The sequence below is a fragment of the Maylandia zebra genome, linkage group LG1, assembly GCF_041146795.1.
Source record: "Maylandia zebra isolate NMK-2024a linkage group LG1, Mzebra_GT3a, whole genome shotgun sequence".
Classification (NCBI taxonomy): domain Eukaryota; kingdom Metazoa; phylum Chordata; class Actinopteri; order Cichliformes; family Cichlidae; genus Maylandia; species Maylandia zebra.
Window position 1 is genome coordinate 6,151,404 of NC_135167.1, and position 18,071 is coordinate 6,169,474.

Below are 18,071 nucleotides of genomic sequence, written 5' to 3' on the forward strand. Positions count from 1 at the left end.
GCTTTTCTCAGGCTAACATGTTCCTCATTCTCTCCTCACTCTTCACATCCTCTTTCATCATTTCTGTGTGAAATTCAGACCTCTTTTCTCCACTTTCCATATTTTCTCCTTTCTCTTTTTTCTGTTTATCCACCCATTTTTTCCCATTCATTTCCTCCTTCTAACCCCTCTCCAGCCTCTGTTTTCATAGTCTCACCTTCTGCCCTCACTCTGTCAGCACTCTTGTTTCTCTTCTGCAAATGTCTTTTACGGTCCCCCAGTTTCCTCTCCACTCTTCTCATCCTGTCAGTCAGAACTGTCTTTTATTCCTTCTTTTCATTCCATTTAAATGGCAATGAGGAGATTTACATGAAGTCTTTAAATGTAACTGTGTCATCCAGAGTAGTATTTGACTGGAGGCAGTATTTCCAGAGTGGTGTGACTACTTTTTCTCTCTCCCTGTCGCCACACAGAGAGTGTGGAAGTCCTGGTCCAATTTTTCTTTAAATCACCCCCTACCAGCTCAGTTGAAGTCTCAGTGACTCTGACCGTAAATTAAGCTTTTAAGCAAGTGAAACAATACTGCATATTAAAGTTAATTTATTTATATTTATCATCTGTCTACAATGTTTAATAGAAGCTATTGTAGAACAAATGAAATTACATAAAACACCCAGTGGGTGTTGTATTTTGGTGTAACGGTGTGCCAATAATTTTAGCTGTCTTTGTTCATTTCAAAAAGAATAACATTGGACCTCTACAACCAAATGACCAGCAGCAGTGGGGAAATCAGCTTCAGAAAAAGAAGTTACTGTTATTAGTAGAGCTGGAATGATACCACGTTTTTATGTCCAATACTGATACCGATATCATAAATTTGGATATCTGCCGATACTGATATGAATCCGATAGTGTTTTTTAATCAATAAAAATGTTTTTTTAATATCTTGCTGCTTTTTGTATAAGTTCATACTCAAGTTACAAAAAAACAAACACTAAAGCTATTCTGTTATACCTGTATGTAAAAAATATACTGCACCCAAAATATTTCATAGTTCAGCAATACTGATCAATCTAATAAACTTAAACCTACTCCATCCTCCCTATTCTGGTATTTTAAAGAGTAAGCAACCTAACTAATAGGGTTCTAAAACTCCCAGCAAAAAAAAAACAAAACATAGGGAACCACCCACCCTCCACCTCATGATGCTTAATCGACGTTGTTGAAAACACGCAGTTCTTTGAATCTTTGGGCTGAAGGAAGGACAATACTCGGTGTATCAATGCTCAATCAACAATCATTTATTTCCATACAATTCAACAATAAGAGCATTACAACGTCCGGACGGGAGAGATGCCACCAGAGGGTCAGGCACATGTCTCAAAATGGTGACGGGTTGCTCAGCTTTTTATAGTCTCTAGTGGCCCCCAGCTAGTCGTAAAAGCCAAAACATCACATTTTTTTCTCTGTTACAGCGCCTAAATTATGACCTCGGCAGTTGTTTCTCTGCTTTCTGTAAGGTGGGGGTGTGGAATGTAGTCTATCTATCTCCCCTGTCTTTAGACACAGAGTCTCCTGCTTACAACCTTCTCTTCATGATTCAACAATTAAGCATGTCAAGAAAACAGTGTAACACATTCCCAGCAGATCAAGGATACAGAGTGATGCACATTTATCTAATGAACTAATATGTGAATATGTTCTGTTAACTCAAAAGTATAATGAGAACTAAACTACATACAGCTCACACACTCTATATTAAAGGGTATAATGTGATCTACAGCAGTATTCTAATTCAACTACTTTGATTACATATATAAGGTAACATATAATAACAGAATAATCTAATAACGTAATCAACTTTAATTTGATGCAGTGTGGGGAAAAAATGCACAGAAGTCAATTATTTTTCAAGAATAATTAAATAGATTCAACATCTTTCTTCAACAGAATTGCAGACTGCACAGATGGAAAAAGTACTATAGCTTACCTAGGGTATATTAGACTTAATAGTTACTATATACAGTAATGGACTTCTATACATTTTTCATCCGATTAAAACTTTGGGTGTAAGATTCGGATAATTATTTATTAAAAGCTACACATTTTAAATGAGAATAAGAAAGAAAAGTATGTCTTTGTGCCCCCTTCTCCCTGTTCATGCCCTATAGGCCCCACCTGGCTAAACTTTGCTAGACCCGCCCCTGCACAGTTACCAGCCGTCAGCTACGTAGAAAAGGATCCTGGTGTAAAAAGTAATATTAAATAAATTCTAACAACAGCTTATCAAGCTTAAACGTGCTGCTGTTGTTCAGCCGCTGGTTTCCTCTTTCTGGCGCGAAGTGGGCCAAAAACAAACAAGAGAGACGGACTCACGACAGAAAAACCGATCAGCTGATCATTGATCAGTTTCATGATTGAAGTAGCAGCAGGAGAGGGAGGAAGAGGCAGTCGCTCCATATATCGGTTGTTAAGCTTACCGCGGGAATGCTTTACAAACATTCAGAGATGAACTTAGAGAGTGTGGAAGTCCTGGTCCAATTTTTCTTTAAATCACCCCCTACCAGCTCAGTTGAAGTCTCAGTGACTCTGACCGTAAATTAAGCTTTTAAGCAAGTGAAACAATACTGCATATTAAAGTTAATTTATTTATATTTATCATCTGTCTACAATGTTTAATAGAAGCTATTGTAGAACAAATGAAATTACATAAAACACCCAGTGGGTGTTGTATTTTGGTGTAACGGTGTGCCAATAATTTTAGCTGTCTTTGTTCATTTCAAAAAGAATAACATTGGACCTCTACAACCAAATGACCAGCAGCAGTGGGGAAATCAGCTTCAGAAAAAGAAGCATAAATCAATTTCATGTGAACAATGTCTGTTGAGAATGAAGGTAGATGAAAGACAGACCAATTATCACATGGGAAGTGGTTTAGATAATGGAAAAAATAATAATAACAAGCAGTACCTCATTTTAAATTGGACTTGGGGGATGTTTGATTCATGAAGTCATGAAGACTAATCCAGTTCCCTGAAAATTATTTTTTCTCAGTGGCTATTGACAGTCTTGGGTTGTGCATTGTCTTTATAAGGTTTATAATTGTCTGTATGAACAAAGAAACTGTCAGTCAGCTTTAAAGACATTAAAAAATTGTTAGTTATCACCAGAGATAGGCAGTAACGCGTTACTTGTAACGCGATTACTTTTTTCAAGTAACGAGTAAAGTAAGGGATTACTATTGCAAAAACGGTAATTAGATTACCATTACTTTCCCGTAGTAACGCTGCGTTACTGCGTTACTAAAACCGTGATTTTTTTTTGTGAGAATGTCTCATGACAGTGACGTAAGCCAGTGCGACGTTAGTGACAACAGCTGTGTGCAGATCAACAATGGATCACATATCGATTGTGGGAGAGAGTATGAGCGTGCAGCGTTTAAAGCGTGGAAGTACTGACCTTACTTTGAGTTTGATTCCATATTAGCACATTAAAACATTAGCGTCCATCGTGCGTGGGAAGAAAACTTTTTACAGCGAAAAAAACCCCTAAACTTCCAAACAAGCACCGAGTGCGCTACCACGTAATGGGAAACTCACAGAGAAACTCGCGGATTCTTCAACTGACCGCGGCACACCTGCACCAGGGTAAACCTCCGCCTACCGCAGTCCTGCTTTACAGGTGAAAATAGAGCAACAGGACCGCTGAGTCTTTGACTTTATTTATTTTCTGCTGTGTTTTACTTGCATCTATTTGAAAGAGTGAGTGTAAACACAAAAAATATTTTATTTTATGTGCTGGAATGTGCAGAAAATAGGTTTAAATGTTAAACTAATTTATTCAAGTCAGAGAATGGTGCATATAATTAAATTTTTGCTTGATGCATAAAGTTAAAAGATTAAAACTGATAAAACAAGTTTTAAAAAGAGACTTTTCCATTTGATTACATTTTGTATGATGGATTATGTAGAAAAAGTAGAATTGGGCTGAAAGATCTGTCGCTTTATCACCTCTTCAGGTTGTAAATAGTGTTTTTAAAAAGTAACTAAGTAATTAATTACTTTTGAAAATAAGTAATCAGTAAAGTAACGGGATTACTTTTTTGGGGAAGTAATCGGTAATTAGTTACTGATTACTTTTTTCAAGTAACTTGACCAACACTGGTTATCACACTAAGGGTATATGTGCCGTTTTTATCTAGATGTTGGAGGTGGGGTTTTTTATGTCACACCTTTTGCTCTGTTTATTTTATATATTTAGTATACGATAAATATGTAACAGAGAACAGTTCGCAGGTCCCTTGGTTTTATCATTTTACTGGCGCTAAAATAGCTGCCACGACCAATTTTTGCTGTAAAATTACTGTAATTTGTTTGGATAAGGAGAACATGATTTCTTTAGACGTTTAGCCTTTGTGACCACGTTTGACTTTATTTTAATTGATAGGGAATATTAACATTGTGGTCACGTAATTTTTATCAGAACCTGTAACAAACTACAGGCCACTACCAGCTGTTCAGCGACAGTGAGCATACATACTTATAATGATGTTGCCCAAAGTGGAGACTGAATAACGAAGCCTCCCCGTGAGATTTGAATCCTCACGGCTGTGCTGTGCCCAGTCTTACTTACAGTAGGCCCAGACGAGACAATAACCTTTAAAGTGTCTGATGGGAGCACTGGCTAGGACATGTGTATTACAGTGGACATAAACAGTACACAAAGTCAGTGAATGTTCTGTAACAATATATATGTCATCCCTGTAACGTGGATCACAAAGCCATGAGCAGGAGGTCATTTCACTGCCAGTCACAATGTGTGTTCCTTGTTGTCTGGGCATGTGTGGTGTCCACGCGTATCTGTAAGCAGCCCCTTGCAGTCAGCAAAACCAGCCTGAGGACAATGGGAAGTGATGTGCGTCTCAGAGCAAATGCAGCTCAGCTGTCTGTTTGCTGTGTTTGTGTGTCAGTGTGTTTGCGTACAGTGTGTGTGTGTCTGCATGGGTCTCGTTGACTCACACTGGTAGCTGCTAGCGCTGATGTGGCATGTTTCCTTATCAAAGTCTGCTCATCACATTTTACTCTTTATGTGTGTCGCTGTGTGCATTTCACTTTCATACATGACTTCAGCTAAGAACACTGTTGTGAAGTTTGCATGTGGTTACCATGACTCCAAGACTGCCAGCAAGGAGGCAGTTAAAGGTGAGAGTCTTGCTTGAGGAGGCATGCTCTCTGCCACACACCAGACATTTCTCAAATTGTTCAGCCATTTGTGTTAGAGCTTAGCCAAAGATAATTCATCTCCCTTTCCAGCTCGTAGGTGGCTACTACAATAGAGTGAGACATGCATGAACATATCATAGCAATATCGTGTTGAAAATCTAATTTCAGCTTTATAAGACTTGCGTGCCGAATTGTGTGTTTGTAAGTGTAGTTACAGAAATTCATTTCCCATGAAATTACCCCTCTGCACTGTGAAGCCTGTATTACTGTGATTTTTCTGGTGTGAAAAATACACTCTGAGAGCTTTTTCTCTTGCAAACTATAATGTCACAACAGGTCTCAGTGCAGTGTTTGTAGCAAACATAAAAAGGGCTTCAAATAGTGATTAGTTTTCTTGTGTATCAGCATATGAAATGTTTTCTGCCACATATTTGGGAATCAAAGCTGAGCACAAACATTGATTTTCTTCCTTTTTGTTACATTTAAAATTTAGTATTATATCATTTTTGTATTTTCTATGTAACCAGTGATTTTTTTGTCACCTTTTTAAGTAGTGAGTTTAGTTTGTTTTTACAACTCAGATATCAAAAGAAGAAACTTAATTCAGGTTAAAGTTTCCCAAACATTATGTGGAAAGCCAGATGAAATTGTTGGTCAAACAGGTGTTACAGGTGTTAATTTATTAATATTAAATGTCAACACCTTATATATGAATAAATGTTTCAAAACTAGGCTAAGGTTTAATAAGCGGGTGTTTTTGTACAGTCTATGAAATAGCTTGTCTGATTTTATGAATCTAATAAAGGATCATCTGTGATAGATTATATATAAGAAATACACTTGGTTTACACTTAGTGGTGAGAAACAAACTGTCTTCTCATATCACAGAACAAAGACTGGCAGTATGGGTTAAAACACAGTGCCCCTTACGTACCTTCAATAATATCAGGCTAGGATTTATTAGAACGGTGTACTTTTGTCCAAATCAGTCAGTGCACCTCATCGGTTAAATCTGAATAATGGCTAACTGGCAGCTCTTGGCAAGCTGTCACTGAAACTGGACATAACATATTGATGAGTATAGCAAATCCAAGCATGGCACCCGTCTTTTACTTATCATTAATTTAGCCATAAGCCTACACAGTGAGCTGTGCTTCCACATATATTAGAATTCTTCTTCACTGGTTTCTGGGAAGAAGCATTCACCGTGTTATTAAAAGCCAGAGCACCCACCTCACTAAATATAATTACCTCACAAGATGCTCAAACATCTTGGTCATTAGTTTGTTTTTGTTTTTGGGGGGAAACCAAGTGTTCTGCCCAGCAATTTGTGACTGGCCAGGGCATAATTTTTAACATTTTGCTAGATTAGAAAAAATAAATCTCTCAGCAAGAGGTCTTAGCATTCGGCAGTGTTTGAAAACCTGCTCACAAGTGACTAATGTGAACTGGGAAAATTGGGACAGAGCCCATGGGAATCTACTTGCATAGTATAAAATATACATTGTGTACTAATTTTAATCCCTACATTAATTCAAAACCCCAATCTTTACTGCAGATGATAGGTTTTCTGATTAATCTGAAGGGTGGGAAAAGTGCCTTTGCTTTTCTGTTTCTTCTGATTGTGTGTACACATAGACATAAACAAGCAAATCCTTATTTGATTTTACTATTTTTGACAGTTAGACAAATGGACTATTTTGGTTGCAGAGCCTTTTCAACAGTGTACATGAAACTATACTGTACAAAGAAACGCACACACAAGCCCTATTCATAAAACGGTGCTTACCGTCTCTGCTTAGCTCACTATCACTATGATGAAAACACGCACAATGACCAACACAGAGTACAGAGGCCAGTTCATCCTCCACTTGATTAAGTTAGCCCTGCAGAGGAGATGCCATCAGTCTTAATGTTACACGAGAAAATAGGCAAGCTCAGTCTGAGCTGGATAGGCTGTACTGCGTGAGAGAGGGTGAGACACTGAGACTATATTGGCAGCATAGGATGCTCGAGAATTATTCTTAGGATCTTGTTTTGTCTATTGTGAAGCTGCTATGTAGTTGTTTCATATTAACTAAGGATTGAAGTATGTGGAACAAAAGAAGCCTCACAGAACACACACACACACAAACACAGACTCATTTTATCTCCTGAAGCAATGGCGTGCCCACTGAGTTGTGAAGGACTTCTGCATTGATGCTGTTTGTCTATGTTTTTCTCTTTATACATGAGTGACTTTGTGCCACAAAATTTGTAATGTAGCAAATTTTTGCCCCCTTTCACTGATTGAAGTTTCTACTTTTTCTGTTGTCGAACATATTGTATTCGTCAAGAGCCCTCAGTGTATTTAAAAAGACCTATGAACAAAACTGCCTTGTTATTAGTAGAGCTGGAATGATACCACGTTTTTATGTCCAATACCGATACCGATATCATAAATTTGGATATCTGCCGATACTGATATGAATCCGATAGTGTTTTTTAATCAATAAAAATGTTTTTTTAATATCTTGCTGCTTTTTGTATAAGTTCATACTCAAGTTACAAAAAAACAAACACTAAAGCTATTCTGTTATACCTGTATGTAAAAAATATACTGCACCCAAAATATTTCATAGTTCAGCAATACTGATCAATCTAATAAACTTAAACCTACTCCATCCTCCCTATTCTGGTATTTTAAAGAGTAAGCAACCTAACTAATAGGGTTCTAAAACTCCCAGCAAAAAAACCCCAAAAACATAGGGAACCACCCACCCTCCACCTCATGATGCTTAATCGACGTAATCAACTTTAATTTGATGCAGTGTGGGGAAAAAATGCACAGAAGTCAATTATTTTTCAAGAATAATTAAATAGATTCAGCATCTTTCTTCAACAGAATTGCAGACTGCACAGATGGAAAAAGTACTATAGCTTACCTAGGGTATATTAGACTTAATAGTTACTATATACAGTAATGGACTTCTATACATTTTTCATCCGATTAAAACTTTGGGTGTAAGATTCGGATAATTATTTATTAAAAGCTACACATTTTAAATGAGAATAAGAAAGAAAAGTATGTCTTTGTGCCCCCTTCTCCCTGTTCATGCCCTATAGGCCCCACCTGGCTAAACTTTGCTAGACCCGCCCCTGCACAGTTACCAGCCGTCAGCTACGTAGAAAAAGATCCTGGTGTAAAAAGTAATATTAAATAAATTCTAACAACAGCTTATCAAGCTTAAACGTGCTGCTGTTGTTCAGCCGCTGGTTTCCTCTTTCTGGCGCGAAGTGGGCCAAAAACAAACAAGAGAGACGGACTCACGACAGAAAAACCGATCAGCTGATCATTGATCAGTTTCATGATTGAAGTAGCAGCAGGAGAGGGAGGAAGAGGCAGTCGCTCCATATATCGGTTGTTAAGCTTACCGCGGGAATGCTTTACAAACATTCAGAGATGAACTTACACACTTGCTTTACTTCTCTCGGGGATAACTTTGTCGGAGATGAAATGCCGGTTTGGTAGCGAAATGCTCAACCAGACCACTGACAGGTCTCGCATGCCACAGCCGCTCTATCACGTGATGCATACTGCTCCGAGATGCTAAGGTTATGAGGCGAGTTACAGCGTGTCCCACATTTTGTGAGGTGCTTTTTTGATATTTAACGGATCGGATTACATTTTTTATTTCTCTCCAATATCCGATCCAGTAATTTAGGTCAGTATCAGACCGATACCGATACGTAATATCGGATCGGTCTAGTTATTAGTTTTTTATTTTACTTTTTTTGGCTTTAAATTTAACAGGAAAGAAAAGGGAAAGTAAAGCTTCACACAGACAAGGTCACTCTGACAGTTATTTCAGAGAGGTGCCAATTTTGACTGAGTTTTATCTACACATGAAATGAACACATCAAATCGTTTTCTCTTATATGACAAAAAACAGAAATTGCCATGTATATTAGTTTTACTTCAGTATGCAGCTTATTCTGAAAATGGAAAACGGATGCAAGAATCTACTGAAATGAGCAAATATGCATAGAAACAGATACAGCATGTAAGGGAAAAAAAAAGAGTTTGTACAATTTGAATGAGTTTGAAAGTCAATATTTGGTATGATAACATTGATTTTTCAACACAGCCAAAATTCTTTTAGGCAAGCTTTCCTGTAATTTCTTAAAGTTGTCTTCAGGAATAGTTCTCCAGGCTTCTTGAAAGACATTTAAAGCTCTTCTTCGGATGTTGGCCTTTTGTTCTGTTCTCTGTCAAGATCATCCCACACTAACAACGCTGTGGTCCAGACCCTGGGGAGGCCACTCCATCACTAATAGTGTTCCATTGTTTGTTATTTTGGCAAGAGCTCCAGTACCACTGGGTCAAATGCAGCTCCAAAACATGACAGAGCCTCCACCGTGTTTTACAAATGGCTGTCGACACTCACTGTGCCTCTCTCAGTGTCGGGGTCTGTACAAATTGATCATTTGCATCAAAAATGAGCATTTTGTGCGTGTGTCATTCATTCTCGTTCTTCTGTAATTCAGAATATCTCAGCATTTACTCCTTGTTTCCATTTCTTAACACCCATCGATTAGCACCATTCCTGATGAGCTTTTGGTAAACAGTAGATGGATGAACTAAAGGGTTAGATAAATCTCTCAGGTCCTATGTTAGATCTTTTCAGGGGTTTTCCTATTGCTTAAGAACATGGCTTTTATATAATGTTTATTTTCTGTAGGCCCACATCCTTTTCTTTTGCCCTTCACTTCTCCAGTTTCCTCAGATACGTCAAAGGACACACTGCACAACATGCAGAGATATGCCCGGGTGCTCCGGTGAGTCCCAAATAGCTGATAGCTTTCTCACCCCATTGTTGCAACAATACAATTTTATGCTCATCAAACTGATTCAACTAAAGAAATGAGACCAAGTTATGTGTTTTTGTGACAAGCTGCTAGTAACAAAGTACCAAAGAGATACAGTTAAAAATGTTTTGGTTCTTTACTAAGTTGTCTGCTATGTGTAGACACAACACTAGTTAATGATTTGAGTTAATAGCCTTTCTTTTGCTTGAATGATTCATAGGTCAGTGTTAAGTGGCTTAACAAACAAAGAAAAAATTCCTGGGAACATTGTCAGGTACAAGGACTAGACTGAAAATGAGTGAAAAAGCAACCAAAGACCAAATAAACACTTGAAAATACCTTCAGAAAGCCTGGAGAAATATTGCTCAAGGACATCTTCGAAGCAAATATTAACGAATCAGGAGTGAACCAAGACTTTTGCTCAGTACCTTATCAGTACCTTTATTTTTGCTGTAAGCATTCAATTTCAGACATGCAACAGATGCTATTTGTATTCCAGCTGCATTGTGTTGTTTACACCCGTCGACCCTTTAATGCACTGACATCTGTCTGTTTTGCTCTGCTGTTTTGATCATTCAGGATACATTTCACATATAGTGTTACTCGGGATGCATTTTAAAGGTTACTGCTAGATTGACGCTAAAAAATGAAACAAGTTCACAGTTTGTGCTGCAGCCCACAGAGATGCACAGACTCCACTGGAAATGGTGTTCTTACACTTCGGGTTTCCTAATCGACCTGTTAACCACACAGACATGCTGCTGGAGTGAAAATGGGTGTTCTCTAATAATGTGTGAATGCGTTTTCAGTGGTGCAAAATGGATCTCAGAAAAAATTCCATATACTGTATGTAGCAGAGGGGATCACGGAGTGTGTGCATTGTAGCTTTCAGTCTCTCTAGACTGTTTCTGTTATGTCCTATGTCCCTTTTCTTGATAATCCCAAGTGGAACTTAGTTCAAACAAGTGGCAATCTGAGCCCTCGGTGTTGTATCTTTACAGGGTCAGTGACAATGACAGAAGTACTCTGACTCAAAAGAGCCTGAATTTCAAACACACCATAAATAATCGGATCCCTTGGATCTATTGATCATTTGTGTCCTTCATAGATGACTTTGGTGAGAAGCCTATAAAGTGTTGATGTGGCGTTCACTCAGAGTTGATGCTGCAGTATAATTATATGCTGCACTGTTTTTGACCATGTTGCTGCATTAGGCCAGATTTCCACTTGTACTCCCAAAAACTTTGATCTTTTTAGAGCCAAATGACCTCGTGTTTTCTAGTGTCATTCAGCTTTATCTAACTTTATTCGACATTCTAGGGCCTTAGAAAAAGTAAGAAACAGCCTTGGGAATTGGAAAAAACAAACTACAACCCTTGTCAGATTTCCTTCTCCCATTGAGTGATGAATGGCCTGTGATCACTGCTGGCCAGATTTCATACCCCAACATGAAAACATTTGTAGTTCATTTTTGGCAAACAAATATTGACAGTATCATAGAAACTGTACCTATGTGATTACTAAATGTGCTTTGAAAGGCATGTTTAATGAGAACAAAGCAAGGGTCCCAGTGAGCAATGAAAGCATTTTTCCTGATAAAATTCAATTTCTCAGTCAGACTTGTGTACCAAAGATGTTAAGTAGAAGCTGATATGCAGTGTGGTCAGTTAAGGTCAAGGAACACATGCTTTTCTTTGATGGGAGCTCCATCTGAATTCTGCCGCAGGCATATACTTAATAGGCTTGTGAACTTCAAAGCACCAAATTTGCCTTTGCCCCGTGTACGCCATTTGTTTTTAAATCAAAGTTTTAAAAGGAAAAAAAAATCCTTGTTTATTCACATAGTGGTGTCAGACAGGTTACCACATAGAGTGACCAACGTATAAGAAAATGGTGCAATGCAGTCCTTCATCTCTGGTGCATTTGCATATGACATAGGCATAATTGGTCACACTTTGTTTGGCTAGCGTATCAACGAGTCATAACAAAATGACATCATTGCTCCACGTAAAAAGGGTGGTGTTGTAAATATTCACTCTGGAATTGGATTGGTTGAAAAAATTGGCTTAAAACTGATTACTATTACTATTTGTCAGATAGTAGATAAGTAGTAGTCATGTAAAAATTTTAAGAAGATGGATAGATGGCAATTTACTACATGTGAAGTATATATATATATAATGTGCAATTGGTGTTCTATGTCATAGTAGAAGATGTAAATGCAGAACTATATCTTTTATGGTTGTAGATATCCTAACACAGAGACTGATGAACAACATCTTTGTCTGTATGGACTGCCCTTAATACCTACTGATTTTACCTACCACTTGCTAATGCTTAGTTCTATAAATATTCTAAACATGTCAGAGAATGAATAGAAGAGGCACGCTGATAAGTGAATGTTTAATTGAGGGAGGAGAGAAAAAAAGAGTCCATGAATGGATGAATGGAGATCATGTAATGTGGAGTGGTCCAAAATTCACAGATCGCCTGCTGTTTCTACATTAGAGTACAGCTCCCTGGTTTCAAGGGCTTTTACATAGCTAAGAAACTTCACAAAATAATTGCAGCACTGATTTTTGTTCAGATGTTATCGAGGCTATGCATACACTAAAACTGTTTGTAGTTATTTATGAACATTTGAAATTTAAGGCTTTATCCATCCACTGACTATATGATTTTACCAAGGGCACTGGGATATTCCCTTTGAGTTTGGCTTTTGTTTAGTACATTGCTGGGTGTTGACCTTATTAACACAAAATCGGGTTTCAGCGTGACTTCATCAGGCAAATCAAGACAACCTACACCCAGGACCCTATTAGTATGCTAATAAAGTCACTTCTCTAATGACTGCTTAGCAATTCAGTGGATTTTGTCTTTGCTCTGCTAGTACACACAAATGAGGGAAATACTTTCTTAGCATGCACGTCCACAAACGCATGCAGTGCTAATAGTTTGCACATTTATTTTTCATGTTTTTCAATGCTAGCAATTATTTTATAACCTCCCCTCTCTCCCTGTATTGTCCAGGTCCACCTAGTGCAAAGAACTGATTAATAAGTTGTTAAAATGCAATGTAAATATGAGGAATGCTTAAGCATGGTTAATAGTGTATTATTTGGATTTCACTTTCAGCATCTGATTCATTTTGAACAAATTCTTTTATCTGCCTGATTGGTGTTTGATATATATATATATATATATATATATATATATATATATATATATATATATATATATATATATATATATATAGTGACTGTTGGCGAACTGATACAGCAGCACTTCAGGTACTTGTTTTACAGTGCTGTATTATTGTGCTGCACCTGTAACACGTGCTGAGTATCATGTCTAACTCTTGCCATCTCTTCTTCTACAGTACTCAGTGGCCTCTGCTCCAATGACTGCCCTGAAGGTGTTAAGGTAAGATATTGTGCTTTGTTTTTTCACTTTTCTAATGATGACATAGAAAAGGTGTTATGTTCTTATATGTCTGACCACAGATATATCTGTCTATCCATTGCACTTATCTGTGTACATCATCGTCCTCCAGAGGTTGCAGTCTTCCAGTATTCTATAGCAGGAAGAGAGATGGTACAGCTGCTGGCCAAACTTTACATCAGTGCAGAGCATCAACTTTATATTTAGGAAATTAGCAAGGAGGATCTGAATGGGTGATGTGCATTTAAGCTTTAGAGCAGCATGAGCTCTTCTTTATAAGTAAAGTACCTATCATTTAATGCAGCTTGAGAATGTGGGAAAAAAATGAAATGATACGTTTTGGTTTCATTCAGTAGCAGTACCAGAAATGTGCTGTTTATATTTGCTTTTTCATAATGGAGAGAAGTTACAGACCTTCATAATAAATTTATAACAGATATCAATACTTGGTTAACTCCCTGACGACATTATGTAACTTTCTGACGTATCCAAGGCTTCATGTTTGCATCGATGTGATGAGACCAGGTACTTCTTATCAGTTTGATACATACTGGCTTCCACAAAGTTAAATTCAGTATTTCACAACTTTTACAGTATTTCTTAAGCTACATTTGTAGCTCTTTTATTAGAAAGTAAAATGTACAGATGGTCATTGTACAATCTATGTAAAAAAAAAAAAAAAAAGAAAGAAAAAGGTAACAATAAGGGATTTTTGTTTCTCATTTGTTGGACATTGTGTAATAGCAAATAAAGGCTTTTGAAATCCTGATGTGATAAAGCAGTTACAGAAACTTACCAGCTGCTCAGACTGATAAGAGCTTTGCATAAAACTGTTGATGGGCTTCTTGCTTCAGATACTGACGAGAAGATGTAGTGCAGTCCTAGAAAGTCTGTTTGGTATTCCCAGTACAAGGTATTCTACTAAGTGCTGATAATGTCCCCTGTACCCATCACTGGACTACACTGCACATTACCAGATGAGGTTTCATTGAGGCAAGTCGAGTGGGGTTGAACTTTTTGTGTAGGTCCTTTTGGGAAAGCTCTGCATTATCTGATGGCTGCTAATATGAATTGCATTGCAGAATGATAGCTCTTGTAGCTTCCGTTACCGCTTCTGTTACTATAACAGAGACTCCATTCTCCATTATAGCTTGTACCTTTCATTGATTATCACAAGAATTGCGCTGGCTTGCATCAAAATAGGTGGAAGTTCAGTTTCATATTCACTTCTCCCTGTTTTTACTTTTGTCCCTCTCCTGCTTTGTCAGTTTTCTTTGTGTGTGTGTGTGTGTGTGTGTGTGTGTGTGTGTGTGGGTGGTGGTGGTGGTGGTGGTGGGGTGAGGGTTGCAGTGCAGGACCAAATACCTCTTTAGGATTACTTTGGTCACTAGCAGATTGGAAAACACTGGCTTGTCTGCAAACACTAACCATGTATTGGGCAAGTTGCAGTGAAATTTCAAAATGTGAAAAATGTGCGACACAAACCGGAAACAGAACACACTCTGTCAAAGTAAAAGTTTTGCCTTACTACTGCAACAGTCACATTTGAGTTTAAAGTTCCCATTTGGAATTGTGAAACACTTCTCACAGTTATTTAGTGAGTAGTTGGCATTTTCCATATTAACTAGTTGTATCGCTAATATTATATACTAGCAACCAAAGCAATCAGAAGGAGTTTTTTTTTTTTTTTAGTGCAGCGCAATATACCACTTTGCAACCAATTTTACACTAGTGACAGCCCGCAACCACTCACTGACCAGTCGCAGAAAACACACTTTTCCCTAGGGATGGGTACCAGGGGTGACAGTTAGCAGTCAGTGCACAGTGACTACCAGTAACCATTCACAACTGACTGAGAAATAAACATTTTTCCCTCGTGCGTGGCGGTTGCCAGCCGTCCTCTAGGGCTGTGTGAATGGGACCTAACCGTGGTTGTGTCAAGGGCTCTTCAGTGGTGTCTGGTGTCTTGCGTAGATTGCTTTAAATGCCCTTTAAGCACATATGGCTACTCATCGCATGTAGGTGGACAAAGAAATAAACAGAAAAAAGACTGAAACAAAGCAGCCAGTAACATCCACTACTTGTATTGTCTCTTACCAGTGGAAAGCCCTTTGCAAAACACGTTAACTTTGGCATCAGCACAGGCTGCTGGTGTTAGAGTTGTTTTTGTTTTCTGTCTGTCTACTCTCCCGCCCGTTTGTTGTCTAACTGAAAGGTATGATGAATGCTGTAGACGAGTGGAGCTCGTGGCTGTTTCTACTCCTCTCGTCTCCCATCCATCAAACCCCTTTCATTTCACTCTCCCACTCCTCTTCTTCTTAGTCACACCTCTCTTCTGCTGTCTTTCTTTCTTTCAGCCCACTAGTCTGCTCCTCATTGCACTCTTTCCTTTTTTTCTTTTTTTTTTACCTCATTTCTATTCCTCTCTCACCCAACTGCTGAGTGTCACAGCATAAAGGCCCAAGTCTCCCTTGCAGCGTGTATGTGTGTATAACAGGCTCATGATTAGTTGATGTAAAGCGAAGGATGGCGCGACAGATCTCTTCATTAGTTGCCATCCCTTCATAATGAAGAGATAATATGAGAGATGAGTATCCACCCACACAGGCACGTAAACATGCAACCGTCACACTCATTTATGCTCAGTCAAATCAGCTCGGTCCGACTTTTGCGTGTTACCTACTAGTGGAAATAAAACTGAAGAATGACTCAAGGTCACTTGTGCCTGTATCACTTCCACCGCACCCTGATTGTTTCTCTCTGTCCTCTTTTTCACCTTCACTGACAGATAACTGAAGTGAAAAGAGATTGCAAAATATTAGCTGTTGTTCGATGTCTTATTTATGTGTCTACATGTGTTTTTTTGTCAGCCTTTTGGTGTGAACCAGCCAGGCCCCTATGTCAAGTACACCACAGTGGATTCTAATGGTTACCTGAAAAATGCATCAGGTAAGACCTTTTTTATTTTTTGGGTGGGGTGGGCTGATCTTTTCCTGATAATTCTAAATAACTCTGTAATGATGTAGAATAGCCAAAATAAGCGTTCATTTCTTTGATATGTTACCACCTCAGCTTTAGCACACCAGCAACAATTATACCTAATACCTATTAATAACTTAACCTTCTGACAGTGACGGCTGTCCTTTGTCTGGCTGAACTCCACAGGTGTGTTTCGGAGGATATTGGAGAAAGTAGAGACTTTGAAGAAGAGGGGCATATTGATTTTTATTTTCTTGTTTTCTCCTTTTATAAGTGAAAATAGCCTTTAAGCTTTTTAGTCTCAAAGACTAAAAAGGCTGAAATAGAAAGGGCAGCTGAAATAATGGAAAATATAGTGCTTCACAAAGTTGCTATAAAGGAAAAGAAAACAAATGAGTTTGATGTGTCAGATCTGTCTCATCTGACCTGTCGTAATGCAGTTTTAAAGTGTTAGTCCATGTTTACAAGTATTATGACTTAAATATGAAACCTGGAGTTACTGCATTGGGTCTGTCTGTGGGATACAGATTTCTTATATTTTGTGGAAGACTATCGTAGAAAAATACTGTGAAAGCTTGCAAAACACTCGGGGCCCTGTTTCTCCTCTGAAGTGCTTTCCTTGCTGAAGCAACACTCAGAAAGCTGTAGCTTCCTCTGTTTTTTTTTTTCCTTTTTTGATTCTTTTTTTCCTTTGGATTTAAGTCCAAGTTACTTGTCTTTCTAGAAAGTGCCAGCATCACACGACAGCTGTTTTCTTGTTGCTGTTTATTTTGTCATGCTGCATCACCTGCCACCCTCCTTATAATTCGTGAAGAATACGTTCATGATCGTATGAGGCCATAGTGACTGTTTGTTATGGATGGAACTGGTTAGGAGAACTGAACTGAAAATATGTTGCCTACTGACAAACAGCTCCACTTCATGTAAGCTCGAAGGACTGTTCCTTGCACATTTCACTCTATTAAATAAATTCCTCTTGAAAGTCATGTCCATAATTACTTGGACAGTGACACAGTTTTTGTAATTTTGCCTCTGTCCACCACCCCGTGGATTATAATTCAAGGGGTTTTACAAAATATTCTGTTAACTGTAGTTTGAGCTGTTAATGCTTAACAGCAATTGAACAAATTAAGAAAAATGTAAATATTAGAATAGAATAGAATAGAATAGAATTCAACTTTATTGTCATTGCACATGCACAGGTACAGGGCAACGAAATGCAGTTTGCATCCATCCAGAAGTGCTTTAGTGATATAGATATATTACAATATATATTAGCAATAATATAGATATGTGAGTATATTACAGAAATGGGTCTATTATGGTATGTTATAATGTACACGGTATGAAGTATGTTGTGAATATTCTATAACTATAAGTATGTACAGGCTGTAGTGAGTACAAGCTATGTACAGGATATGAACAGGATATAAATATGAAAAACTATACAGAATATGAAATGAAATAAATAACTTTACAGAATCTGGGATATACAGCTATACAGAAATGGGAACTATGCAAGTTGTAAACAGTTGTAGGATTAAAGATTATCGAATGTACAGAATGATTATTTACACAGAGCTATACAGTAGTGCAGTTAA

General features: G+C 37.9%; 1 protein-coding gene across 1 annotated transcript in view; it reads left to right on the plus strand.

Annotated features, from left to right (window-relative positions):
• The window catches only part of itfg1 (integrin alpha FG-GAP repeat containing 1), a 167,074-nt gene that overhangs the window by 112,350 nt on the left and 36,653 nt on the right, over positions 1-18,071 (plus strand). Inside the window, exons 13-14 of the mRNA XM_004539805.5 lie at positions 13,430-13,473; positions 16,362-16,440. Of these exons, the coding sequence (XP_004539862.2) occupies positions 13,430-13,473; positions 16,362-16,440 (123 nt within the window). The remainder of the gene's footprint in view (positions 1-13,429; positions 13,474-16,361; positions 16,441-18,071) is intronic.